The 26,879-nt window shown below is 65.3% G+C and overlaps 2 protein-coding genes across 3 annotated transcripts in view; one reads left to right on the forward strand and one right to left on the reverse strand.

The window, feature by feature from the left end:
- The window catches only part of SBNO2 (strawberry notch homolog 2), a 43,523-nt gene extending 20,639 nt beyond the window's left edge, over positions 1 to 22,884 (forward strand). For both annotated transcript variants that reach the window (XM_082652384.1, XM_082652385.1), the window contains 28 exons: positions 9,134 to 9,295; positions 10,465 to 10,548; positions 10,840 to 10,936; positions 11,264 to 11,418; positions 11,525 to 11,658; positions 11,739 to 11,829; positions 11,928 to 12,071; positions 13,654 to 13,771; positions 14,056 to 14,161; positions 14,580 to 14,733; positions 15,462 to 15,638; positions 16,127 to 16,224; positions 16,969 to 17,051; positions 17,955 to 18,146; positions 18,393 to 18,562; positions 19,128 to 19,259; positions 19,721 to 19,856; positions 19,930 to 20,042; positions 20,169 to 20,240; positions 20,352 to 20,460; positions 20,566 to 20,640; positions 20,731 to 20,874; positions 20,952 to 21,046; positions 21,119 to 21,211; positions 21,369 to 21,500; positions 21,717 to 21,793; positions 21,893 to 22,083; positions 22,191 to 22,884. In XM_082652384.1, coding sequence (XP_082508510.1) covers positions 9,134 to 9,295; positions 10,465 to 10,548; positions 10,840 to 10,936; positions 11,264 to 11,418; positions 11,525 to 11,658; positions 11,739 to 11,829; positions 11,928 to 12,071; positions 13,654 to 13,771; positions 14,056 to 14,161; positions 14,580 to 14,733; positions 15,462 to 15,638; positions 16,127 to 16,224; positions 16,969 to 17,051; positions 17,955 to 18,146; positions 18,393 to 18,562; positions 19,128 to 19,259; positions 19,721 to 19,856; positions 19,930 to 20,042; positions 20,169 to 20,240; positions 20,352 to 20,460; positions 20,566 to 20,640; positions 20,731 to 20,874; positions 20,952 to 21,046; positions 21,119 to 21,211; positions 21,369 to 21,500; positions 21,717 to 21,793; positions 21,893 to 22,083; positions 22,191 to 22,669 — 3,813 coding nt within the window. In that variant the 3' untranslated portion in view covers positions 22,670 to 22,884. The remainder of the gene's footprint in view (positions 1 to 9,133; positions 9,296 to 10,464; positions 10,549 to 10,839; positions 10,937 to 11,263; positions 11,419 to 11,524; positions 11,659 to 11,738; positions 11,830 to 11,927; positions 12,072 to 13,653; positions 13,772 to 14,055; positions 14,162 to 14,579; positions 14,734 to 15,461; positions 15,639 to 16,126; positions 16,225 to 16,968; positions 17,052 to 17,954; positions 18,147 to 18,392; positions 18,563 to 19,127; positions 19,260 to 19,720; positions 19,857 to 19,929; positions 20,043 to 20,168; positions 20,241 to 20,351; positions 20,461 to 20,565; positions 20,641 to 20,730; positions 20,875 to 20,951; positions 21,047 to 21,118; positions 21,212 to 21,368; positions 21,501 to 21,716; positions 21,794 to 21,892; positions 22,084 to 22,190) is intronic.
- Positions 22,885 to 24,482: 1,598 nt separating this feature from the next.
- GPX4 (glutathione peroxidase 4) lies at positions 24,483 to 26,879 on the reverse strand. The gene is made up of 7 exons (XM_082650942.1): positions 26,751 to 26,879; positions 25,644 to 25,738; positions 25,422 to 25,566; positions 25,164 to 25,315; positions 25,026 to 25,050; positions 24,807 to 24,866; positions 24,483 to 24,734 (listed from the first exon to the last, which is right to left on the reverse strand). The coding sequence occupies exons 1-7, from the start codon at positions 26,832 to 26,834 to the stop codon at positions 24,702 to 24,704; spliced, it is 594 nt and encodes a 197-aa protein (XP_082507068.1). The 5' UTR covers positions 26,835 to 26,879; the 3' UTR covers positions 24,483 to 24,701.

Here is a 26,879-nt window from a genome sequence, read left to right on the forward strand (position 1 = left end):
GCTTGAACCCGTGTCCCCTGCATTGGCAGGCGGATTCTTAACCACTGCGCCACCACAGAAGTCCACAAGGTCTTTATGAGAGGGAGGCGGGAGGGTCAGAGGCAGAGAGAGACGGGAGATGCTGCGCTGCTGGCTGTGAGGATGCAGGAGGGGCCGCGAGCCAGGGATGCGGCGCCTCTAGAAGCTGGAAAAGGTGGGAACCGCTGCTGCCCTGGAGCCTCTGGTAGGAACCGACTCTGACAACCCATCTCAGACTTCTGACCTCCAGAAGCATAAAGTAATAAACGTGTGTTGTTTTAAGCCGCTTCACCATGTGAAGCCTTCATGAGGCCCATGGCACACCGTTGAAGCGTTCACTCCTGTTTGTACATTAGAAGGAGTTGGAATGGGGAATCCAGACCTGGGCTGGGGGCAGGAAGTGAATAGAAGCCCACAGGCCTTAACACACCTCCTGGTTACTAAACTTGAGCCCTGAGTTTCCTAGCAGCCAAAGCAAAAAGAGAAAGGAGATGGGTTGTGTGACTCTTGCTGCCTAGCAGGAGAAAGCTTCTCCCCGACTTCCGTTTTGGGCCGGGAGCAGTTCCCTGGGGGCTGCACATGAGCCAGCCCAGGCCAGGACCTTTGGTGAGGGTCGAGCCAGCCTCTGTGTGGGGTCCCCATTTCCCAGGTACCTGGGAAGGATCTCTAGCCAGAGGGACTCTGCCCTGGGGAAAGCGGGAAGCCAGTCCGGTCCCTGCTCTGGGGCAGCTCTGCTTCACTGGACAGTCCTGGCCATCAGACCTGGCACCCATTGAGCCCCCAGAGCCAGGGCCCTGGGTTCCAAGTGTGGGAGGGGAAGTGCCCCCAGGGATTACCTGAAAATTTCAGCTCTGACGCTCTTGCCTACACATTACACATGGCATCTTACGTAGCTGAGACCAGTGTCACAGGGCAGAAATGAGCCCTGGTGCAACACTGGTGACCACACCCATGTACACCCATGGGTGTGCTGAGGCGCCGAAAGAACCGGCCAGGTGTCTGTAGGGTGCCCCACACTGGGAGGGGGTCTGCGTCCCTGGCAGGAGGCCCACAAACACGGCACGTTGTCTTCAAGGCCTTGTCGATGCGTTTCGTTGCTGATGGGTTGACCTTGACCCCTGGTGAGGCAGCTTCCTCTGGGTCCCCCCACTGTGCACTGTCCTTCCCGCCCTCAGGTTGACACAGAGTTGCTCAGGCCCTTATACCCCTTACACCTTGAGGGGCCCCACCTGGGGTCTCCCACTGCAGGGTATGGTACGTGTTGGGGGGTGTGGACATGTGGCTTTTATTTCTTAATTGGAATGTGACTTGCATTTCATACGGTTCAGCAGCTTTTGTGCATTCACAGTGTTGTGCAGACATCACCTTTGTCCAAAGTCCAGAACCTTCCATCCCCCAAAAGAAACCCCATCCCCCTTAGCAGTCACCCTTCCCCCTCCTCCATCCCGACACCACAAGCCCCCTCTCTGTGTCCGTGGATCTGCCTGTTCTGGACGTTTCCCGTCAGTGGAATCGCACACCGTGTGTGCTTGCGTCTGGCTTCTCTCACTGAGCATCGTGTTCTCAGGGTCCGTCCACGTTGCAGCGAGTGTCCGTGCTTCACCCCTTTGCGTGGCTGAGGGACGTCCCCGTGTGTTGGGGGACACGTGTGTGTATGTGTGTGTCCCTCGATGGACATTTGGGTCGTTTCCACCTCTCGACTGCCGTAAATCACGCTGGTGTGGACGTGCGTGTAGACTTCAGTGTGAGCGTGTGTTCCAGGTGTGGCTGACTCTCGCTAGGAGGGCTGTTTGGGGCCTTGCTGGAGTCGGGGTTGGGGGGGTGCCCAGCCTTCCAAATGCCCCCCGAGGCGTTGTGCCTCCAGCTCTTGCTGCCCCTGCCCCTCCAGGCCTTCCCCTGGGTTCTCCCCACCCTGGTTTCTCTGGGGTCCTGGCTGCAGGAGTGGCTGCCCCGCCCTCCTTCACTGCCCCCCAGTGCCGAGCCCCGCTGCAGCCCCCGGGATCAGGTGCTGCCCTGACCCCTCCTCCCAAGGCCCCCTGGACCCTCACGTCTCAGCCGGGCCCCGGGGAGGGGGAGGGCTCTTTTTGGTGAGCTGAGACCCCCTCACGCAGTCGCAGTTGGCAGGGCAGGCGTGCGCCCTGAGGGTCCCTCCAGGCATCTCAGGTGGGCCCCGCGTCCGCCCGATAAGGACACTTTCTGTCTGCCAGCCCCAGCTTCTGGGAAGCAGGATGAGGTCACAGCTCAGAAAAGTGCTTTGCAAACTCTGGGCAGCTCCCCACACGGAGAGGGGTCGGCGACATCCTCTGCTCCGCGAACAGATTTCCACAGGGTCAGAGGCTTGGCCTACCCCGCCAGCAGGCTCCTGGCGATTTCTGGCGCTGGCAGGGCGCGGTGGGGGGCCGCTTCCCATGGGAAGCCCCTGGGTCACGCGGGGCCACGGCCAAGGTCCCCCGTCCTGGGGTCCGCACTCCCTCCGCAGGCTCCAGGGGAGGGTCCATCATGCTTCTCACAGCTCCTGGGGCCCCAGGCGTCCTGGGCTTGTGGCTGTGTCACCCCACCTCTTCCTCCGTCTCCACGTGGTCTTCTCCTCTCTGTCTGTGTCCAGACCTCCCTCTTGTAAGGGCACCGGCCGTCGGCTTAGGGCCCGCCCTGCTCCAGTGCGACCACATCTTAGCCGACTACATCTGCAGTGACCCCATTTCCAAAGGAGGTCCCGACATGGGCCGCGCCCACCCCTCTGTGGCCAGCCCGGGGGCAGCCTAGGGACCAGCGAGCGTCCTGTTGGCCGGGCAGCCCCACGGATCGGACGCGCCGGCCAGACGGCCGACCAGCCATCTGGTGATGAGATACAGGGGGCAGAGAGTCCGAGTTTAGAAACTGCTGGCAACCTGACCAGTTTCCTGCTGCTGAAACCCAATCACAAAAAGTTTGTGCTTGTCCTTTGTGGGTTTTCTTTTCAAGTCCGTTTCCTAGTAAGTCTTTTTAAAATTGAGACAAAATCACACACCTTAAAATTCATCCTTCTAATGTGTATTCACAGGGTTTTACAACCACCACCTTTATGTAATTCTAGAACGTTCCATCACCCCAAAAGGAAGCCCCATCCCCATCAGCGGTCACTCCCTCACCTCCTTCCCAGCCCCTGACAGCCAGGAACCCACTCCCTGTCTCTATGGATCTGCCTGTTCTGGACATTTCCCACCAGTGGAATCACACAACGTGGGTCCTTCTGTGTCTGGCTTCTCTCACTGAGCATCGTGTTCTCAGGGTCCATCCACGTTGTAGTGAGTGTCGAGGCTTCACCCCTTTACGTGGCCGAGTGATGCTCCTGTGTGTGGAGGGACCATGTGGTGTTTGTCCGTCATCCGCTGGTGGACACTTAGGTTGTGTCCACCTTTGGCTGCTGTGGACGTGCGTCTCCATTGCTTCTGGTGGGCACCTGGCAGTGGAATCAGGGTCATGGGGTGACTATGACTGTTTTCCGAGGATGCTGCCCCGTTTCGCGCCCCCACCGGCCGTGTAGGGGCTGATTTCTCCAGCTCCTCCCCACACTGGTCCCTGCTGGCTTTGTGGGTCCAGCCGTCCGGGCGGGTGTGAAGTGTGTCCCGCTGGTTTCGGGTTGCGTTTCCCCGTTGCCTGACAGTTTGAGTGTCCTTCCTCCCCTTGTTGCCATTTGTATACATTCCTCACCTGCGGCAGTGGCCGCTGGCCATGTTCCCCCCACTTCCTCTGCCGGCTGTGGGCTGGAGACAGGTGAGGGCTGCAGCATTGGGCCGAGGTCTCCCTGACCCCAGGGACCCTCCCCAGTCAGAGCTCTGGGGTGCTGGGCAACCGCAGGGAGGCCCATGGGCCCGCTTGCTCCTCTCGGCCGTGGATCCGCACAGAACCGTCCTGGAATGGGGGTGATGGAAAGAAACAAGCAGGACGGGCACCAGACCTCAGGGCTTTGTGCCCCCCGCCACTGGCCCTGTCTGCGTCCTGCCCTCTGTTCTGGGCTGCGGGTTGCAGGGGCTGACGCAACAGGGAAGAGCAGCGTTTTGGGCACAGCCAGGCCGCTTGCCAAGGCTGGAGGAGGAAGAGCAGGGCGGGGCCTGGGGCCCCATGGGGACGGCCCTCCAGGTGTGGCCACAGCACAGGCAAAGGCCCTGGGGCGGGCCCTGTGAGGCACTGGAGGCGGGCTCTGGGACAGTGAAGGTCCAGGCTGAGGAGCTGAGGGCAGGCCCAGGAGGGCGTGGGGGGCACGGAAGGGGCAGCCAGCCTAGGTTTCCTCCCTGCGATGCAGGGGCCTCTGAACCTCGAGTCACTGCTGTGGGCATCCCAGGGACAGCCGTGGTCCCTGCCAGGCCCAGCTGGGCACATGCTCTGGGGGGACAGTGGTCTGGGGGAAACTGAGGCCGGGGCCAGGAGAGCGCCCGGGGCAGGCAGGGGGCGAGCCAGTGGCAGCCCGCGGGCGTTGTTGACAGCCGTCTGTGGTAGATTCCGCCCCGTTCAGTAATTCTCCGCGCTTTGCCAGTAATCGTCCTGACTTACCAGGCAGGCATCATTTCCTGAAAGTCAGCCGGCCTTAGGGGAAGTAGGCGCAGGCGGTGACTAAACCAACATGCAAATGCGGCCGGGCGGGCTGAGGGCTGAGGGCCGGCGGGCTGAGCCGCCCGTGGTCATGAGGCAGCTGCTCCCACCGCTTCCTCGGGACCTGGCGGCCACCATGTCCCAGCTGCGCTTCTGGCTGCAGTTTGCAGCCCTCGGCAAGGTAACCCTGGGCTCCTGCCTTGCGAGGGGGGCCGGGCTGGGAGGGCCCGTGGGAACCGCCCGGAACAGCCGGGCTGGGGGCGGGGGGGAGGGCTCCCCCAGCCTGCTCCGTCTGTCTGTTTTTGGCAGCGAGGATGACCCCGCTGGAGTTTTCCGAGCAGAGCCACGTGGAATGTGGGGACAGCCAAGGAGGGCAGGGGGCTGCAGGGGGCTGAAGCCGTCCCACCTGGAGTCTTGTGGGCACTCCGTGTCCTGGGATGGTGGCAGTGGCTCTGTGGGGCATGGTTTGAGACGGGCTCTGATTGGACAGGCAGACTCGGTCCCCATCCTTCCGTCTCTCTGTCCCGCTGTCCCTCCTCAGGGCCCCTGCCCAGGACCAGTGAGAGGACCTGTGTCCGAAGAATGTTTCTGGGGTCACTTTCCTGGCTGGGAGGGGGTGCTGAGCAGACCCAGAGCCGGGTCCAGTCTGGGGGCCATCCTGTCCCAGCCTGCTGGGCGGTGGCAGAGATGAGGTGGGGGGGGGTCACTGCATGGGCAGCTCCTCGCTGGTCCAGGGTCCCCGACATGCTGAGAGGCAGTAAGCACAGTGGGCAACCCTGTGCCCTCCTGGCCCCCCAGAACTGTCGGGGTAACCAGCCAGCTCCCCCGCATTGGGGCCTGCAGTGGGAAGAGCGGGGGCAGGGGGGCCTGGGATCCCGGAGGAGTTCCAGGTGGGGACGCAGGCCGGGAGGTGAGCCCGGGGACGGGTGGACACAGGCTGCCGGGTTGGGGGCTCTGGTGAGGGCCTGGGAGCTGCGGCCCTGCCCTGACTGGGCCCCTGGGGACCCAGGGAAGGTGATTCTGGGTTTGGGTCATCTTGGAGGTCTCCTGTGGCTGCTGGGAGTCAGGTCCCAACACTGGCAGGCAGCCCACCAGGGGGGTCCACTCTCACTTCCATCCAGCCACCCGCCCTCCACGGTGGGGAGGGGGAGGGACCTCGGGAGCCCCACCCCCACCCCCTGGGGACCCAAGTGAGGCCCACCTCCCTTTGCCCCCAAGGATCCAGGGGCCCCCAGACGATGCCAGCTGCCCATCAGGGCATCTGGTGGAGACGGTGTCCACAGACTGGGGAGAGAGCACCCACTTTCTTGATAAATTACATTTTTTAGAGCAGTTTTAGATTTACAGAGAGACTGTGAATCAGTTCAGAGGGACCCTGTGTGCCCACGACCAGCCCCTTGGCACCGCCCACGTCCCAGCTGATGGGCCCGTGTTCATACGTTGTCCTCAGGGCCCCAGAGTCCACGCTTCCCCACGTCGCCTCTGCCCCAGTAACACTGTGGCACCAGGACCCCCAGGCTGTGCCGGTGTCGCCCGCTCTCCTGGGGTGGGCTGGGGCCCTGGGCAGTCGTGGGGAGCCCGGCCTGGGACTCCTGAAGGACGTCCCCAGTTTGGGTTTGTCTGGTGTTTTCTCATGGTTGCACTGGGGCCATGGGTTCCCCGGGGGAGAACTCAGAGGGGAGGTGCCCTTCCCAACCATCACCCCAGGGGTCTCTGCTGCTGAACTTGACCTGACCTCCTGGCTCCTCCACGGGGGGCTTCTTCACCTGCACGCTTTCCTCCTGGGAAGGGTCTCCGTGCTCAGCCCTCCCACAGGGTGGCCCCCTGAGCGCCCCTTTCAGCCCCTGCCTCTGCCATCTTCGGGGCTGGCCCCTGAGGTCCCGCCCAGCTCCCTGCCCACTGCCCAGTGACTGTTTCACCTTTGGGAAGCAGGCCCACCTCTCAGGGCTCCAGGGTCATCGTCACCCTGACCAGGCTCGGCGGCGCTCGCTGGGAGGGCCACGCTGGTCCCAGAGGGACTTTAGCAAAGACAGCTTTCCCCGACTGTACGCGGACCCCACCCCAGCCAGCCTTCGGAGTCTCTGGGGGTCACTACCCCATGTCACTTCATGGGGTCCGGGCGGCCAGCTTCTGCAGCCCACCCTTCCCTGGCATTGTCCACCAGACTCGGGATGTGCCACCTCTGATCCCAGCTGACCGGGGGTGGGGTAGGGAGCAGGCCTCAGGGGCAGCAGAGCCAGACCCACTGCTGCCGCCTCAGTGTCCCCCGAGATGGATGCTCTGGCCTGTTGAGTCGCCGGGCTCTCGCATGGGGGTGCAGCGTGCCCCAAGGAGCATCATGGAGCACCTGTTCCCTGCTCTGGGATTGGCATCCCCCTCTTGCTTCTTCCCAGGCTGCTGAGCTGGTCCTGCTAGGCACTGTCTGCCACGCCCCCATCTCCTCGCCTGGACTTGCCCAGTCGCCAGGTCCTGCAGCTGCAGGCGGTGGGGGGAGGTTGGGGTCTGCCCCCCTTCCGTGGGACCAGCCCTCCTTGCAAACCGCCGGAGCCAGGGCACCCTGGGCAGTGGGAGGCGTCCACAGGGGGCCCCCAGCCTTATACCAGCTGAGCGGGCCCCACCCCTTCCTGCCAGGCCCGCTGTCCTTTTCGCACAGTGCTCTCAAGCCTGCCTGTTGGGGGCTGTGCACGCACCAGCATCTGAGCACGGGGTCCTGGGGAAGCTGGACAGTGTTGCCTGGAGGCCCCTGCACCCCAGGGCATGGGGGCCTGATTCCCATGCAGATCAGTCGGAGGGGAGCCCCAGAAACACGGCCCTTGAGGGGTCGTGGGGCAGGACTGGGAACTGGCTGAGATCAGGGGCCTGTTCTCGGTGACCTGGGACTGCGGAGACCTGCCCTCCACCCCCAGAAGCCAGCTCAGCTGTGGCCTCCAGGCCCGAACTGGTCACATCGGGTGGACCCTAGGCCCAGGCCCACCCTTCCTCCCCAGAGTCCACTGATCTGAGCCCCTGGGGCCCCGAGACCCCCACTGGTCAGCCCTGCCCACCCTCCTGGCCTTCTCTCACTGGTTAGTGGGACACCACACCCTCTGTCCCAGCCCGCCCCACCGCGGCCTTCCAACAGCCCTGATGGGCCGAGATGTGTGAACAGTACACGGGGCTGGGGGCTCCCAGACGGCCGCTCTCCCTCCTCCTTGGCCCCTGCCCTGCTTGGGAAATGCTCCCGTTGATGGGCACGTTGAGGCCACAGCCCACCTGGCTCCACCCATGGCAGGCAGGAGGGGGTGGGGGGTTCCCTCCCTGGGGGGCTCGGCTGAGGGCTGCCCCGCATCTGAGCCTGGAGGGGCTGAGGGAGGTGGGGGGCCTGCACCTTCCCCAGCTCTGGGCACGGGGAGCTGTGCTGCACTGCCCTCCCCAGGTGGCAGGCGGTGTGGGCACCGTGACCCAGCGGGGCACCGCAGGGGACCCTGGACCAGAAGCCCCAAGGGGCTGTCTCTGCATGTCCCCACGTCCAGCACAGGCCAGGCACACTCAGGAGCTCCATGCCTGTGACCAGGGCTGGGAGGGAGGGGGGCCGTTATGGGACCCCCCTGCGCTGCACCTGATTCCCTTTGTTTATTTATTTTTATTTATTTATTTTGGCTGCGTTGGGTCTTCGTTGCGGCACGCAGGCTTCTCTCTAGTTGTGATGTGCTGGTTTTCTCTCTCTAGTTGTGGTGTGCGGGCTCCAGGGCGCGTGGGCTCTGTAGTTTGCGGCATACGGGCTCTCTAGTTAAGGCGCACAAGCTCAGTAGTTGTGGCGTGCGGGCTCAGTTCCCCACCCAGGGATCGAATCCCCGTCCCCTGCATTGGAAGGCGGATTGTTTACCACTGGACCACCAGGGAAGTCCCCCGATTCCCTTTAAATTTAGGTTTAGAAACTGCAGCCTCCACAGCAGCAGATGTCTCCTGAAGCTGTGGCGGTCCGTGCGTCCTGGCATCCCTACACCGGTGTCACCTCTTCCATGGGGATGGGCCAGGGCAGGCACGGGGTGTCCGTCACCTTCTCCCGGTGTCCTCTGAGTAGAGTCCAGCGCAGCGCCTGTGGGGTCTGGTTTCTCTCACCTCCACTTGCCTTTTTCCTTTTTTCTTTTCAAACAGCTTTATTGATACAGTTCACATATTGTAAAACTGACCCATTTGAATTGCATAATTCAGTGTTTCCAGTGCATTCACAGAGTCGGGCAACCATCACCTCTGTTTAGTTCCAGAACATTCTCATGGCCCCAAAGAGAAGCCCCGTCCCCATCAGCAGTCACCCCACACCCTCCCCAGTCCCTGACAACCAGGAACCCCCTCTGTCCCTTTGGATCTGCCTGTTCTGGATGTTTCCCATCAGTGGAATCACACACCGTGTGTCCTTCTGTGTCTGGCTTCTCTCACTGGGCGTCGTGTTCTCAGGGTCCATCCACGCTGTAGCGAGTGTCAGTGCGTCACCCCTTTCTGTGGCAGAGCAGCATCCACCGTGTGGCTGGGCCTCACAGCTGCCCTCACCCGGCCTGTCTTGCAGGACTCCTCGTACCTCGATGACCTCTCCAATGCCTCCATCTTCTCCTCGTCCGTGGACTCCCTCTCAGACATCGCAGACACACCTGACTTCCTGCCCGCCGACAGCCTCAGCCAGGTGCCCACCATCTGGGACGTGAGCACTGGCCCCTCCACCCACGACAAGGTCAGTGTGCCCCATCCTCGGCCGAACAGACACGGAGGAGGGTGTGGCTCGAGGGTGCTCATGTCTCCCATGTAGGCCAGAAGATGCAGGGGCTCCCCAGGGGGAAGAGGGTCTCCGGGGAGCCCGGCATACACTAGTGGACACTGGTGGGCATATGCCTAGATGCCCTGACGGGTTCAGTGCCCATGAAACCCCCGGGCCCTCGGGAAGCGTCTGGGCCCAGTCTGGGGCTGGCAGGGGGATACGAAGTGCCCAGAGTAGGTGCAGCAGGCGACCCAGGCCCGTCCTCGCCTCGCCAGGGCCCTCCTACCGGTTCCCAGCCTCCCGGGAACCTGAGGCCCAGGCGGGCAGCTGAAACGCCACGCCCACTGCTGCTGCGGCCAGCCCTGCCTGCGGGAACCTGAGTCAGCCTTCCAGGAACCTGCGTCTGCAGCTGTTTGTTTGTTTTCGTTAATTCAAAAAAAAAAGGGAGAGGGAATTGAGAGTAGGTTTCAGACCTCCCTGTGCCTCATTTCCATTTTATTTTCATTTCAAAAAAACTTTGTGTTTTTTTTCCTTTCAGTTTTATTGAGATGTGATTGACAGACAGCAGTAAGTTTAAAGTGTACATACAGAATGGTGATTTGACTTGCATACATCATGAGATGATGACAAGTCAGTGAACATCCATAGTCTCATATAGATACAGAATTAAAGAAATAGAGGGAATTCCCTGGCGGTCCAGTGGTTAGGACTCGGCACTTTCACTGCTGAGGGCGTGAATTCAGTCCCTGGTCAGGGAACTAAGATCCCACAAGCCACACAGTGTGCCCAAAAAAAAAAAAAAAAAAAAAAATTAAAGAAGTAAAAACCGTATTTTTTCTTTGTGCCGAGAACCCCTAGGGTTTACTTTAAGAACTTTCATATATAACATACAGCAGTGTAAATTCTATTTATCGTGTTGTACGTCGCATTCCTAGTACCTATTTATCTAGTACTTTATGTATCCCAAGTACTTATGTATCTATCAAATCTAGGTGGGCGGGCAACAGGAAGGAGGCCGGTGGCCAGCTGAGGGGCTTGAGGACCACAAGGCGAGCCCCCCTGGAGGCCGGGGGGCCCATAGAGGCACTTCCTCCCCACCTGTGGCCTGCAGTCTCATGCCTACTCTCCCTGCCTCTCCCCTCCAGCTGTTCCTGCCCAGCGGGCCATTTACAGGCCTTGAGGACCCTGTGTCCTCTCTCTCCAGCACCCCACTTCTCGTCAGCTACCAGGTGAGCCAGGCCCCTTCCCTACCCCTGCCCATCCCTCCTGGGGACCAGGGAGGGCCACTCACTCAGGCTCCTGCTGTATGCGGGCCCTGGGCCGGCTTAGAAGCATGGTCTGACCATTATACAGATGGGGAAACTGAGGTCCCAGGGAGGCACCATGCTAGGAGGGGGGACCTCTCCCTATTGCCCCAAGTCACTGGGCTGGCTGGTGGACCAGGCTCCTGATCCGGGCAGGGAGGCTGGCGTGGTGCAGGGGACAGTACTGTCCCCAGCATGACAGCACCTTGCCCTCAGTCTCAGAGTCACCCCGAGGAGGACGACGAAGCTGAGGAGGATGAGGCAGAGGAGCTGGGCCACGCGGAGACCTACGCCGACTACGTGCCATCCAAGTGTGAGTGTGCTGTGGGAAAAGACCCCCAGCAGCGACCACCGGGCTGCACAGCCTCATGGGGTCTGCGTCCTCCGGCCAGGGGCGCCCATCCCCGGGGTCCCTGAAGGTCCCAGGGCCCCTTAAACTGCCAAGGCAGGTGTGGGAGCTGTGGGCGGGCTCCGGAGGGGCGGTTCTGTAATCGGGGTTGTGCTCCTCACTCGGCACATAGGCGGAGGGGGCAGTGGAGAGGTCAGCCGCCTTCCTGCTCTGCATCGATGGGCCACGCCCCCAACCCTGTCCAGACCACGCCCCTGACCTGCCTCCCCCTCCCACCCCATGCCCCTCTAGCCAAGCTTGGGAAGCAGCACCCAGACCGCGTGGTGGAGACCAGCACTCTGTCCAGCGTTCCGCCGCCGGACATCACCTACACCCTCGCCCTGGCCTCCTCCGACAGCGGAGCCCTTTCCGCCTTGCAGCTAGAGGCCATCACCTACGCCTGCCAGGTGATCCCAGGGTCTCCAGGCAGGTCTGCGTCCGGCGTGAGGGGGTCTCAGTGCCCACCCTGACCCTGCCGCACGCTGACCCCCGTCTCCTCCTCCTCTCCCGCAGCAACACGAGGTCCTGCTCCCCGGTGGGCAGCGCGCGGGCTTCCTTATCGGCGATGGCGCGGGCGTGGGCAAGGGCCGCACAGTGGCCGGCATCATCCTGGAGAACTACCTGCGGGGCAGAAAGAAGGCCTTGTGGTAAGCTGTCCCTCCCTGGGCAGGGGGTGGGCCGGCAGGTGGGCAGGGGGTTCCTGAAGCCTACTGGCCCGCACCCGCAGGTTCAGCGTCTCCAATGATCTCAAGTACGATGCGGAGCGCGACCTTCGGGACATCGCCGCCCCTGGCATCGCGGTGCACGCGCTGAGCAAGGTGGGTGGCCCGCAGCCCCTCGCCTGGTAGGGGTGGGGGTCCCGGAGCGCGGGCGTGGCTATGCCCCGGCGCGCACCGATGCCTGGCCCTCTCCCCAGATCAAGTACGGCGACAACACTACCTCAGAGGGCGTCCTCTTTGCCACCTACTCCGCCCTGATCGGGGAGAGCCAGGCAGGCGGGCAGCACCGCACGCGCATCCGGCAGATCCTGGAGTGGTGTGGGGAGGCCTTCGATGGCGTGGTATCCTGGCCGTGATGCGGGGGCGGGGCCGAGCGCAGGGGGCCGGGAGGGGCGGAGCCGAGTGCAGGGGGCCGGGAGGCCTTGGTCCTGGCCGGTGCCGGAGGGTGCGGAAGCGCGGGAGGAATTCCCGGAAGGGAGGGCCTGGTGGCGCAGGCTCGCCCTCAGGGACAGCTGTTACCCGCCCTTGGCCGTCTGGCTCAGCCTCCGGGCTCCAGCTGGCCAGACCCGTAACCACAGGGTCGGGGTGGTGTTTGCTGCGACACCGCGGGCGGCGGGGCCGGAGGTCTGGGGGTGCAGAGCACTTCCTCCCCCGTCCTTGTCCGGCCCCCAAGCTGGTCCCACCCAGGCTCCGTCGGGGCGGGGCGGGAGGCAGTCCAGGAGAGCCAGAGCACAGCTGGGCCAGAGGCCCCGCTGCTCTAGCTCTGCCAGCTGCTGTGGGTCCCAGGCCCTTCCTGACTGGGCCGAAGCCCCAGGCGTCTCCCTCCTTTGCTTTTCAGCCTGAGATCACTTTCTTTTTGCTCCCACCAAACTGTAGGAAACAAAGCATAGGAGAGTCCACCAGGGACTGCCCTGGTGGTCCAGTGGTTAGGACTCCCTGCTTCCGTTGCAGGGGGCACGGGTTTGGTACCTGGTCGGGGAACTGAGATTCCGCAAGCTGCCTGGTGTGGCCAAAAAAAAAAAAAGAATGTCCATCAAGCTGTAGGAAGAAGAAGTTTAGGGGACTATAAGCTAGAGTCTGATGTGTATCTGGTGTTAACGTTTTCTTGTTTCACACATTCCTCTTACCAGTAACAGCCTTCAGGCCAACCCCCCTCGGCCTTCTCCCCCGCTGCTCCCCCCCTCCACACACACACACACACACACACACACACACAGAGGGGCCACAGCTTCCCCTGCGGATTTCTGCAGGGGCCCTTAGAGGACCCTCGGGCTCTATCTCCCTGGGATTCACCCTTGTCCTCAGAAGTGGGGTGAGTGCACTTTCCCGAAGCTCCCCTCGCTCCCTCCGATGAGACAAGGCCTGTGGGCCCTCTGTTCACGAGGCATAGTCTGTTTAGAGCTCCCATGAGCCAGAAGAAGCAGCAGGATTACTGATGCTTCTGGGCGCCCGGTGTCAGGTGACACCTCAGCTCAGCAACAGCAGCATAAAAAAACAGCAATGTTAACCTCACACCTCGGGGGCGGCCACATGGCATCGGGCTAACCTCACTCGCGTTTCCGCTGATCCTCCGTCGAACCCCTGTACATACGTGTGGACACGTGCGCGTGCGTGTGGCACTCACACCTTGCCTTTCAGGTAGGTTCGTGACAGACATACTTGTCTGTAACTTGCGCTTTTTCCCCTGAAAACATTAAGAACTTTCTGTGTCTTTCAATTCCTGTCCACGTTGTTCGGGGCCTAGAGGCTGTTTCCCTCTGGCTTTGGTGGCCTCACACACCCCAAGGACCACACCCCGTGGCCAGATCCCCCCAGGCACCTTCCAGAGTTCCCCCCAACCAGGAAGGGACCACCTAGGGTGTCGTGGTGGGTCTGTGGGGCGGCCCGCCTTCCAGCACAGTCCTTAACCCACGCCCACCCCAGATTGTGTTTGACGAGTGCCACAAAGCCAAGAATGCCAGCTCCACCAAGATGGGCAAGGCCGTGCTGGACCTGCAGAACAAGCTGCCCCTGGCCAGGGTGGTCTACGCCAGCGCCACAGGTGAGGGGCCTGGTCATCGACGAGCGAGCGATGCCTGCCCTGGCGCAGCTGTGTGTGGGAGAGAGTTGGGGGGGGGAGCGTCTGGTCTGCAGCCCAGCTCCTGCCAGGCCCTGTTCTCAGACACCAACCCCTGTCAGGGGCCTCCCTTCTGCCAGCTGGCCGTGGGCACTTTCCCGAGAGCCTCAGGTCCCCATTCCTGGCCCTCGTGCCATTTCTGGGGCCACACCTGAGGCCCCCAACCTTCCCAGGTCGGAGGAGCTGACGGTGGCTCCCCCTTCCCCCAGGTGCCTCTGAGCCCCGGAACATGATCTACATGAGCCGCCTGGGTATCTGGGGCGAGGGCACACCGTTCCGGACCTTCGAGGAATTTCTGCATGCCATCGAGAAGAGGTGTGCGCTTTACCCCGTGCCCATCCCCCACATGATGGGAGCGGGGGCCAGGTGTCACGCTCACCCCTGCCCATGCTCCTCTGACAGCCAGAGAGATCTTAAAATGCAAATCCTATCCTTCCTCTGCCTAGTACTTCCCATCGGTCTCCGGGCGAAAGGGCCTCCTCCCCACTTTTCCTGCTCCCGTGCAGGCCCCTCCTTGGTCCAGGCAGACTACCTTCTGTGTGTTTCCAAGGCCCACCAGGCCCTTGGTGACGACAGGGCCTTTGCAAGTGCTCTCTGCTCCATGCACCTGGCCCTTCCTCGCTCTCCAGGGCTCAGTGCTGGGTGACAGCCCCTCCCCAGGTTGCTCTGCCCCTGGGTGGGACCTAGCATGTGGTCCCAGGCCGTTGCCCAGGCAGCCTGTGTTCACCTGCAGGGGTGTGGGCGCCATGGAGATCGTGGCCATGGACATGAAGGTCAGCGGCATGTACATCGCACGCCAGCTCAGCTTCTCTGGCGTCACCTTCCGCATCGAAGAGATCCCGCTGGCCCCGTCCTTCGAGCACATCTACAACCGGGCGGCCCTGCTGGTGAGCCTCTGACTGAGTGGACAGCCTGCATGTCCCCTTGGAGTTACGCCCCCGTCACCTTCAGCGTCTGCCCTTAAGACACCACAGGGATTAGTCAGACTGGACAGGGGGGAGCACCTGGCCCGCCCGCCTCGGTCTTTGGCAGGAGCCCAGCATCTTGAACCTGTTCAAGTTGGGGATTCTGTACGGACTGTACGCCCGCATCCCCGCCTCCCCTCCCCATGATTTCCTGAGCATGTTGCCCCCAGAACAGAACCCAGAGCTGGTGGCCGTTTTCTGTCTCTCTCCGTGGGGCCGTCCTGGGCGCTGCGGGGTGGGAGCACCTCCCTGGACCCACCTGCTCGATGCCTGGATCCCCCCAGTGTGACAGCCGCAGATGCCCCAGACATGGCCCGGTGTCCCCTGGGGGCAGGACCACCCCAGCGAGACCCTGGTCTGAAGTGTGGAGAGTCAGAGGCCGCTGGCAGGGAGCTGGCAGGGAGGGTATCCCTGCCGCCTCGGGAGGCGGTGTCCACCCGCCCCTGGGCTGCACGAGCACCATTCCACCACGGTCTCACCAGCATCACACTTGTTGTTTCTTAACATTTCCGACCGTCCAGCTATCGCCAGGGCCTCCTTGTTGCTCTACTTACAGCCCCCCTTCCCTGGCCCACATTTCCACGGGGCGGGGGCAGCCAGGGTCCGGGCAGAGACGGTGGTAGTGAGCTCAGCCAGGCGTGTCATTTCAGTGGGCCGAGGCCCTGGGCGTGTTCCAGCAGGCAGCCGACTGGATCGGCCTGGAGTCACGCAAGTCCCTGTGGGGCCAGTTCTGGTCGGCCCACCAGCGCTTCTTCAAGTACCTATGTGTTGCCGCCAAGGTGCGCCGGCTGGTGGAGCTGGCCCGGGAGGAGCTGGCCAGGGACAAGGTGAGCTGGGCTGTGCCGGGCCCCCTGCATCCCTGTGTCAGGGGCGAGTGGGCAGAACCCGGCACGCCGTGTCAGCCTCACGATCGCAAAGGAGCCTGCGTGTGGCTGGGCCGAACCCGCAAGGATGGGGCTGGTGAGGGCGATGCTGAGACCCGGAAGGTTCTGGTCCCGCCTTGCCCCAGGCTACCCGTGTGCAGGCTGGGCTGGCGAGTCCCAAGAAAGAACAGGGCAGAGGATGGGGGTGGGGGTCCGGGAGCTGAGGCTGGCTGTGGGCTGCCAGGTGGACTTTCCAGGTGGATCTGGGCTTGTCGGGGCCTGGCAGCCCGAGGGACACGGGGGTGGGAGGAGGGAGAGACTGAGGCCCGCCCTGGGTTTTGGGTGCTGGGACAGGGCCAGTGTGGGGCCTGGTGCTTCCCTGGGGGCCCCTCTGGGGCCCGCACTCCGGGGCTGGTGGGCAGGCCTCTGCTCACCACCACCCACCCCCGCAGTGCGTGGTTATCGGGCTGCAGTCCACGGGTGAGGCGCGTACCCGGGAGGTGCTGGGCGAGAAGGAGGGCCAGCTTGATGGCTTCGTGTCCGCTGCCGAGTGAGTGATGCCTGCGGCCCGGTGGGGAGGGTGGGGGCTACGCCAGGGACCCCTCCCTCTGCGACCCACCCTGGGGCCGACCTGTGGCCTGGCCCTGCCTGTATTCCCAGCCTAGGGAGCGGCCCCGGTCCTAAGTGACCTTAGGCCCATCTCGCATCGTAAAGCCAGAAAGGGTAACCGTGGGGACCCCAGGACTCGGAGAGCGCTGGCCGAGGGTCCCAGGGCTTTAGAATGAGGCTTCCCGGTGCCTGCACCCACACCCCCACGTGGGAACCGTGCCGTTTCAAGGACGACACTGATTTTAGGGACTGGCCTTGCTGGTCCCCAAAGCCCCTGGCCTCCCTTCCCACCCTGGGTGAGGGTCCCAGCACGAGGCCCCTTGCCTGGCTCACCTCATCCTGGCCTCTCCCCCTCAGCCCAGCATCACCTCCCTTCCCCTGGGACCCCATCCTGGGAGCCTCCCCCTCGGCCAGTCAGCGCGTGTGGGCAGAGCTGTGGGCCCTTTGACGGCGGGAGCCCCACCCAGCTTCCCACCCACGCTCCGTCCATTGCCCACCACGTGGGACCCCCGCCCCCCTGTCCTTGCAGCTCCTTTCCCCTCCCACGCGCCTTCTCTGAGCCCCTGCACCCAGACCCACCCGCGGGGCCCCCTGGCGCTGGGTGTCCCCACCAGAGCAAACCCACACACGGGACCCAACCCCTCCAGGTCTCCCAGCAAAAATAAACTCTGCTTCTCACTTTCAGAGGCGTCTTTCTGTCGCTAATTCAGAAGCACTTTCCTTCAACCAAGAGGAAGCGAGAGAGGGGACCGGGCAATAAGCGAAAAAGTAAGCGCCTGCCGCCCGCCTGGACCTCGGGCGCCTTGTGGCCTCCTCCCTTGCTCCTGCCGCCTCCCTCCGGCCTCCCTCCTTTCTGAGCCTTGATCTGGGTCAGGCTGTCACTCCCGCTGCCCCCTCTGCTGCTGGCTGCACAGCCACGTGGCCTGACCCCTGATGCCCTCCCCAACCCTCCAGGGCAGCTTGCTCAGTCAGCTAAAAACCCCAGCGCTGCAGGATGGGGGTGTGGCTAGCGCATCCCCACGGCCTCTAGCCTCACCCCCAGAAGGCGGGGCCTCGCGCTCTCCAGGTGAAAGTGAGCGGGAGGCCAGAACCACGCTGGTCCAGGGATAGGATGGAGCCCTTAGAAGCACCCCGGGATGGGGCAGTGGCCTCCTAGCGCCTTCTGGCATGCACTGCCTGCTGCTCTAGGCAAAGGCTGAGCATCCTCGCCCAGGGGGGACGTAGGGCTCAGAGAGGTCAAGCAGCTTACCTGAGGGTACACGGCCAGCCTTGGGGGCCCAGTCCTGCTCCTCCCACTTCCTGGGACCGGCCTCCCGGGTGTCCTGGATGGTAGCTTAGTTACGTAGGCCCCTGGACCATCACCCCATCAGGGCCTGGGCTCATCCTCTGGCCGACCCACCCAGGGCCGCCCTGTGAGGGTGGGCGTGTGGCCTCCCCAGGCACCACCCGAGGACACACTGCCGTGTCAGGAAGTCTGGCAGGGATGTTAGAGGTGCCCCTTTACGCTGTGCCCTGGCCACCAGCAGAGCCCAGACCTGCCAAAGGTGGATGGAGCAGGGGGCTCTGGCCCTGAGCCCTGACCATCCTGGCACCCGGGCCTGTCCCCAGACCGTGCCGCCAGGACAAAGGCGTGGGGCCAGGCGGCAGTGACCCCTGGCTGCTCCCCTGCAGGGCGGCCACGGGGCCGTGGGGCCAAGGTGCCCAGGCTGGCGTGTGACGCAGCGGGCGTGATCCGCGTCAGTGACGACAGCAGCACAGAGTCGGACGGCGGCCTGGACAGCGACTTCCACTCCTCCCCCGAGTCCCTGATGGACGATGACGTGGTCATCGTGGACGCCATCGGGCTCCCGGCCGACGACCGCGGTGAGGGCCGTGGCCACCCCCACGCCCTCCCCCCAGGTCCTCCCCCCACGTCCCTGCTTCTCAGGCTCCGAGTGCGGGCGTTGGGGCGCGCGGCTGGCAAGGGCTGGTGGGGCTTAGGGAGAAGGTTCTGGACCCCTGGCTCAGCCCCGCTCCCCAGAGACCCCCGTCATCCTCAAGGGCCAGGGCTGGGAACAGGGCCGTGGGCAGGCGGCCTGGACAGTCCCCCTTGACCCCCTGGCCCCACAGGCCCCCTGTGTCCCCCACCGCGGGACCTGCACGGCCCCGGTGTCCTGGAGCGGGTGGAGCGGCTAAAGCAGGACCTGCTGGCCAAGGTGCAGGCGCTGGGCCGGGAGCTGCCCGTCAACACCCTGGACGAGCTCATTGACCAGCTCGGGGGTCCAGAGTGCGTGGCGGAGGTGAGCTCTGGTGCGCCCAGCTTGGCGGTGGCCAGCTTGGCGGTGGCGGCGGAGCCGGGGGTGGGGGTGGGGGCGTGGGGGGGAGGGGGGAGGGGGGCGGCGGTGCTGCGGCTGCTGGGTCTAGCGTCCCGTGTCCTGCACTACCCCTTCAGCCACTGCCGCCCAGCTCCACGCCCACCTCCCCCGCACGCCCCCCTGGGCCGGGGCTCCCAGGCCTGATCCCCGACCCCGTCCCCCACCCTGTCCCCGCTCCCGTCCTTCTTTCCCCCTGTGCTCCTGTGCTCTTTCCTGGGACGTCCCTCTGGTGCCACCTCAGTTTCATCTTGGCTCAGGCGGCTGGGTTGCCTTAAAAAAACTTAGGAAGATGGCAGTTACCATTCCTGCTGATGGCCCCGTGGGCACCCGAGCCTGGCAAGAGGCCGGGTCCTGGCAGCCCCCTGCCACACACACCCAAGAGCCCCAGGGTCCCAGGTGGGGGGACAGGGAAACTGAGGCCCATGGGGACCAGCCCCTGGGCGACCACAGCGGCTGACAGCCTGTCCCCTCGCCCCCACCACGGCCACAGATGACCGGCAGGAAGGGCCGCGTGGTGTCCAGGTCCGACGGGACGGTGGCCTTCGAGTCCCGGGCGGAGCAGGGCCTCTCCATCGACCACGTGAACCTCAGGGAGAAGGAGCGCTTCATGAGCGGAGAGAAGGTGGGGTGCGGGGCTGTGCCTGGAGGGCACCCCTGTGCACCTGCGCATGGGCTGGGAGGCACAGGGGTCCCGAGCGGCTGGCTGGAGGACCACCAGCTGTGTGGGGGTGTGTGTGCTGTGCTCCTGTGCCTGTGTGGGGCCCTCACAGCACCCCCCGGCCAGCCCCGCCTTCAGCCCGAGTCCCACGTGCCCTGTGTTGGTGCCTGGCCCACCGCTTCTCTGGGCTGCCCCGTGGGAGCTGATGTCCACAGGGCAGGCAGACCCTCCAGGGGTGACCCGGGATGGTCCAGATTCCATTCTAAGCCTTCGGAGACACCTTCACGGACACACACGTCTGAACTTCCTGTGTGGGTCCCCCCAGGTGCAGCCGGTTGAGCCAGGGCACGCAGGGTGCGGGGCGAGGAGGAGCAGGCTGCCCGCCCTGCCGCCCCACAGACCTGTCCCCGTCCACGTCCCTCTAGCTCGTGGCCATCATCTCAGAGGCCTCCAGCTCTGGCATCTCCCTCCAAGCCGACCGCCGGGTACCGAACCAGCGGCGCCGGGTGCACATGACACTGGAGCTGCCCTGGAGCGCCGACCGGGCCATCCAGCAGTTTGGTGAGCCCCGCCCCGCCCCAGGCCGCCCCACCCCGGGGCCTGCCTGGTCCCTAAAAGCCCTCTCTGCCTCCAGGCCGGACCCACCGCTCCAACCAGGTTTCCGCGCCCGAGTACATCTTCCTCATCTCAGAGCTGGCCGGGGAGCGCAGGTTTGCCTCCATCGTGGCCAAGAGGCTGGAGAGCCTGGTGAGCCTGTGGGCGGAGGGGGGGGCTGGGTGTGGGACTGGGCGGGGAGGCTCCCTGGGGAGGGCGGAGGGCGCAGGGAGGAGCACCACGTGGGCAACGTGTGACCGCTTCCCCCATCCCGGGCAGGGGGCTCTGACCCACGGGGACCGCCGAGCCACCGAGTCCCGTGACCTGAGCAAGTACAACTTTGAGAACAAGGTACCCGAGGTGGGAGAGCCCAGGAGAGGAGGGTCCTCGGGGTGCCAGGACCCCGAGACCTGGGGTGCCCCAGCCTCTGACGCGGCCCGCGGCCCTCACCCCTCCCCACAGTACGGCGCCCGGGCGCTCAGCTGCGTCCTCACCACCATCCTAAGCCAGACAGAGAGCAAGGTGCCGCTGCCCCAGGGCTACCCTGGAGGGGACGCCGCCTTCTTCCGTGGTGAGTTGGTGGACCCTCCCCACACACCCCAGGGGGACACGGGTCATGAGGGGGAGCCCCCGTGGGCTGGGGCGGGCAGGCGTGCGAGACTCTCCCTCCCCACAGACATGAAGCAGGGGCTGCTGTCCGTCGGCATCGGCGGGCGCGAGTCCCGGTCCGGCTGCCTGGACGTGGAGAAGGGTGAGTCCCACGCCCCCGGCCCCGCACCTCCTGGGTGGGTGGACAGGGAGGGCCGGCTGGACGCAGCCTGAGGCCCCCTGTCGCCAGCAGACTGCTCCATCAGCAAGTTCCTCAACCGCATCCTGGGGCTGGAGGTGCACAAGCAGAACACGCTCTTCCAGTACTTCTCCGACACCTTCGACCACCTCATCGCCGCCGACAAGAAGGAGGGCAAATACGACATGGGCATCCTGGGTGAGCCCCGCTGGGGATGCCCTTCCCCCCGGGCCCGGGCCCCCAGACCCGCCGCTGACCCCGCTTGCCCTCCCCAGACCTGGCCCCTGGCATTGACGAGATCTACGAGGAGAGCCAGCAGGTGTTCCTGGCCCCCGGCCACCCGCAGGATGGGCAGGTGGTCTTCTACAAGGTGAGCGGCTGCACCCGCCCGCCCCGCCCCCTCCCCTTACCCCCAACCCCCCTGATGCCTGCGTGTCCGCAGATCAGCGTGGACCGCGGCCTGAAGTGGGAGGAGGCCTATGCCCGGTCGCTGGAGCTGATGGGCACCCACGACGGCTTCTACCTCTCCTACAAGGTGGGCCCCCCAGCAAGCCCCCGGCGCACCCCCACGGGCAGGACCCTGGCTGGTGGGCCGGGAGGGGAGGGCAGCGGGCTGCACGGGCCCGCACACCGTGGGGACCCCTGCCCAGCACGTGCGGCGCAGCCCCAGCCTCACGCACGCCCCCACCCAGGTCCGCGGCAACAAGCCCAGCTGCCTGCTGGCCCAGCAGAACCGCGGCAAGCTCTTCACCGTGTACAAGCCCAACATCGGGCGGCAGAGCCAGCTGGAGACCTTAGACAGCCTGTGCCGGAGGTTTCACCGGGTAGGCCCCGACGGCCCCGCAGTGCGCCCCCACTGTACCCCTGGCGCGCCCGTCTTCTGCAGCCCCCAGGCTGGCCCTCCACCTCCATGCTCCGCTGCCCTGGCCGCCAGGCGCGGGATGAGCGGGCCTGGGGCCTTCGGACCTCCTGTTCCCCACCTGCGCGCTGGGGAGCATGGACAGGCCGCGGTCCAGGGGCTCAACCGGCTGTGTCCACAGGTGACAGCGGAGGAGGCCAGAGAGCACTGGGAGAGCAGCTACACCTTCTCTCTGACTCACTGCAGCCACACCACATGGTGAGGGCCCAGGGCAGCCCGGGGGGAGGGGGGGGGGTGTTGGGAGGGGCTCGCCCACGCCCCGTGCCGCAGCTGGTCTGAGCCGTGGTCCCGGCGCAGGAACCGGCACTGCCGGCTGGTGCAGGAGGGCAAGGACTGCGCGCAGGGCCTGAGGCTGCGACACCACTACATGCTGTGCGGGGCCCTGCTGCGCGTGTGGGGTCGCATCGCCGCCATCATGGCCGACGTCACCAGCAGCAGCTACCTGCAGATCGTGCGCCTCAAGACCAAGGACAAGAAGAAGCAAGTTGGTGAGCAATGGGTGCAGGAGGGGTGGGGGAGGGCGGTGTCCCGCCGGGAGGGGGCGCCCCGCCCAGCCCCTCGGGCCCTGACCGCCGGCCCCGCCCCCACCCCGCAGGCATCAAGATCCCTGAGGCCTGCGTGCGCCGCGTCCTGCAGGAGCTGCAGCTCATGGACGCCGATGTGAAGCGCAAGCAGGCACGCGCCCGGGGTCTCCCCGCGCTGCCGCCCGCCCCACGCCCGCTCGCGCTGCCCTGCGGCCCCGGCGAGGTCCTGGACCTCACGTACAGTCCGCCGGCCCAGGCCTTACCGCCGCCCTCGCCCTTCGCCTTCCCGGCCCCGGCCCCCGGCCCCGGCGGCCTGCTGCTGGGTGTTCCCGACGCCCCGGCTGACCCCGCGGCGCTCCTGCACCAGGGTTGCGACATCAACTTCAAGGAGGTGCTGGAGGATATGCTGCGCTCCCTCAACGCCGCGCCGCCCCCTGAGCCCCCCGGCCTGCTGGGCGCCGGTGGGGGGGCAGCAGGCGCGCCGGAGGGCAGCGGGGGCCCCGAGCGGCAGAGCGTCATCCAGTTCAGCCCCCCCTTCCCCAACTCCTAGGCCCCGGGGCATCCTTCCCGCACGAAACTTATTTATCTATAATAGGCGCCCTGTCTACACTGGGGAAGCGGGTGGTGAGCAGGGCCAACAGCCCTGCGGACTACTGAGAGGAGCAGGCGGGGCCAGGAGCCCTTCGAGGCGGGGACAGGGGCCCTTCGTCCGGCCTCCCGAGGCCTCCACTGCAGTGCCTTCCCACCGGTGCCTGGGCAGACGCTCGAGACGCTGCCGGCCCTGGGGGTGCCCTCCAAGCCCTGCCTGGTGGGCAGTGGCCATGCGCAGGCCCCACTCAGGACACTCAGGGGCCAGGCAGGGCCTGGGGGTGGGGGGCCTCCTCTGTGCCTCTGTCCTCTCCTGCCCCCTTCCAGGCTGGGGTTGGGGCTCCCACCCCACCCACCTTACCAGGCCCGGTCAGCCCTGAAATCCACAAAACTGGGTGGCCCCAAGAGCTGGAAACTCAGGAAACCCCAGGTGCTCAGGGCCCCACCGCCTCTGGGGGGCTCCGTGGGGCAGATCTTCTATTAATATATGCAACCCTCTCCCTGCTCTCTGTGCCCTAAATTATTGCCCAGCCACCTCTCCCAGGGCCTGGAATCTCCTGCGGAGCTGGTGGGTGGCCCCCTGGTTTCTATGTGTATTTATAATGAATTCAAGTGTATATATGTAAAGAGATCTTTTTTAAATATATGTGCCTTTTCACTACTTCCCAGGCTGTCTGCTGCTCTGGCCTGCAGGGACGGCGGGGAGGGGCCGTACGGTGGTCCGGGGAGGCTGCTGGCGCTCCCTCTGCTGCCTCACCCCACCCACAGCGCCTGGCCTTCTGGATGACCGGGGCCAGGCTCGGGGAGACACCCGCCCCAGGAGGCTGTTTGTCCACTGCATGGTCCTGGCACCAGGGTAGCAGGCCAGCTGCCTCTGCACTGGCCGTACCAGGCCCCAGGCGTCTTGGAGCAGACACTGCTGCCTCCTGCCCACCGAGACGTGAGCCGCCTGGGCTCGTTCAGAACCCCATGTTCAGGACTGCGGGCTCTGCCTTGGTTTCTTTCCAGGTCTTCCTCGGGGTGTTTGTTGGTTGAGGCAGGCAGGGCAGCCTAGGGACAGGAGAGCCCAAGAGCTGGGCCCAGTCGGGAAGGCAGGACTGGACGCCAGGCCCTTCCTGGAAGCTGTGGGGAGCATGCCCGGCCTCTGGCCCGGAAGTGGGAGGGGGCTGCCCCCAGCCAGGAGGCGGACTGGTGGGTGGGAGTCGGGAGGCCCTGGTAGAAGCAGGCCCTGGTAGAGCAGCTCAGCCACTCTACAGCTGTGCCCCCCCCAACTCTCACCAGGATGGCTCTCCTGAGGTGCAGGCAGGCAGGCTGTGCCCACCAGCCCTCCTGGGGGGGCTCCCTCTGCCAGGTGAAGCCCGTGGGCAGGCCTGGTGCAGACTCCGCGTCCTCACCGCGAGGCGGGCTTGGTGCCCAGCTGGGCCCGACGCCCAGCTCAGGTGCAATGGGCCTCCAGTAGGCAGGCCCACAAGGCCCAGGTCGCCTGACCCTCCCACCTGGGTACACTGGAGGAGACCAAGGCCCCCCCGCGGGCCTAGAGCAGCGGGCCAGTCAGGAGGCGGCATCTCTGCCAGGATCAGCTCTGCCCTGGCTGGGCTGAGGAGATTAGCAGCTGGGGCAGCAGGGCAGGTGCAGCCCTCTGAACCCCGAGGGAACTCCACCTCCCACATCCCCCGCTCCCCAGCCTGGGGAGCTGACTACACCTGCACCTGAGCCCAGAGGGGCCTGGGACAAGACACCCCCCACCCCGCAAGTAAGCAAAAGCAACAAGCAAGTCAGTTTGTATTGTGTGTTTTATTCCCACAAGGCAGCAGGGGGTGGGGTTGCCGAGCCGTGAGCCGGGCCGAGGAACCTTCCTCCGGCAAGGGTGCACGCCGGGTTCTCGGGTCTGCCCCACCAGGGGCTGGTTTTCAGGCAGACCATCATGGACGCCGGGTGGAAGGCTCCGAGGGGCACAGGCGGCAGGCTCGGGTCGGGGGAGCACACTTGTGGAGCTAGAGGTAGCACGGCAGGTCCTTCTCTATCACCTGCGGGGGAAAGGGGGTCAGGGGCAGCTCTTCCCAGGGCACTCCCGGGCAGGCTCCCCAACAGACACCTACCAGGGGCTCTTCCATGGGACCGTACCGCTTCACCACACAGCCGTTCTTGTCAATGAGGAACTGCGGGGGAGGCCGTGTCAGGATCCGAGGCCACCATGGGGCTGGGGCGAGCCAGCAGTCCCCATGCACCGCCCCATTTAGGTCAGGGCCAGGGACCCTCGAAGCAGCCCAGCTGTGGCTGGGTCTGTCCCCGTCCCCCAGGCCCCCAGCATGCCTTACCTTGGTGAAGTTCCATTTGATGGCACTAGAAAAGAAGCGTGAGATCGTGAGGAATCCCGTGGCAGCTGCAGACCCCCCATTGCCCCGGGGGAGCCATCCTGACCCCCCCCCCGCTCCCCGCCTCGGCCCCCAACTCACTTTCCCAGCATGCCCCTCCCATTGGGCTGGACTTTCATCCACTTCCACAGTGGGTGGGCATCATCCCCATTCACACAGATCTTGCTGAACATGTCGAATTTGACGTTATGGCCAGCAGCGAACTCTTTGATCTCGGCGTTACTCCCTGGCTCCTGTGCAGACAGGGGTGCTGGGGTGAGTAGGGAGGAGCCTGTACCCCTTTGGCTCCCACGCCTGCACACAGGGACACAGGGACATCCAGGGCCAGCCATGACGCACCTGCTTCCCGAACTGGTTGCAAGGGAAGGCCAGGATCCGTAAACCACGCTCAGCGAATCGGGCGTGCAGGTCGACCAGCTGAGTGTAGTTTACCTCCGTCTTGCCTCATTGCGAGGCCACATTGGTGATGATGCACACGTAGCCCCTGGAGGCAGGACAAGGCGGTCAGGTCATGGCCGCGACCTTCCCCCTGCTCCCTCCACCAAGTGGGCAGGTACCCACCGGTACTTGTCCAGGTTAACCATGTGCCCGTCGATGTCCTTAGCTGAGAATTCGTGCATGGAGCGAGCACTGCGCCAGTCGTCGCGGGACGCGCACTGCAAGGCAAGGGCATGACGAGTGGCCGGCGGACCTCGGGGCCTGGAGCCCGCGGCCGCCCGGCCCGCTCGCCCAGCGCGCTCGCCCAGCTCGCCGAGGGAGGAAAACCGGAGTCCTGGGGCAAGTAAAAGGGGAGGCTCCATCTCCTCAAAGGCGCACGCTCCCCTTCACAGCAGGGCACATTTGACCGTGGACACTGAGACCCAGGAAGTGTTCGGAACCCCGCCAGGTACCCCAGCGGGTGGGGACGCCGCCCGCGGGTGTGGGGGCCCCGCGCGCACCGCGTCTGGGGACTCGCTGCCGCAACCTCTTTCCCCGGCCGCGGGCCCCACCTGTCCAGGGCTCTTGGAAGTCGGTGGAAGCCGGGGGCGCGCCCTCCTGCGACAGCACGCTCGAGCCCTCCGCCTCCGGGGGGCTCGGCGCCGCCGCCCGGCCAGCAACCGGCGCCGCTGCCTGCGACGACCCGGGGAGCGGGCGGCTGCGCGGCCCATGCCCGCCCGTCTCCGGCCGCACCTGTGCCCACCGAGCGCCGCGCCCAGGGGACAAAGGGCCGGTAGCCAAGGGCGCTGGGCCGCTCCTCTGTGACGCCACCGCGCGGGACCCCGGGGCGCGCAGGGCGGGGGAGGGGCAGTGACGCCCCGTGGCGCGTGATCCCGGATTTCCACCCCGTCGGACACCCCCGCTCTCCGGGCCTTAGGCGGGGCTCCAGTGGCCAACGACGCCTCCCCCAGCTGCCCCGACGCTGCAGCTTCTGTGCGTCTGGGGCGCCCACCCGGGGGTCCCGACCGCCCAGCCCTGTCCCTGGCTCCCCCGGACGCGGCCCCCGCCCCCCACCGAGACTCGGACCGTGATCCCGGCCCGCGCGCTACCCACGGCCCCGACGGCCGCGGACGGGGCGCCGAGCGCTGTCCGCGCGCCCGAGGCCGGCGCCCCGCGTCCAAGGTCGCCGCGGCCCCGCGCGCCGTAAGGCAGGCCGCGCGCCCGCCCAACGGCCAGTGGCGCCGCGCTCACCATGGTGCTGGCCAGGCCGGGCACGGCCAGGGCCCCGCAAAGAAGCGTCGGCTTCAGCAGACGACACAGGCGGTTGAAACTCATAGCGGCGGCAGCGGGGGCTCCCCGGGAGGCAGCGCTCCTCCCCTC

This window comes from Grampus griseus (assembly GCF_964374135.1).
Source record: "Grampus griseus genome assembly, chromosome: 3".
Classification (NCBI taxonomy): domain Eukaryota; kingdom Metazoa; phylum Chordata; class Mammalia; order Artiodactyla; family Delphinidae; genus Grampus; species Grampus griseus.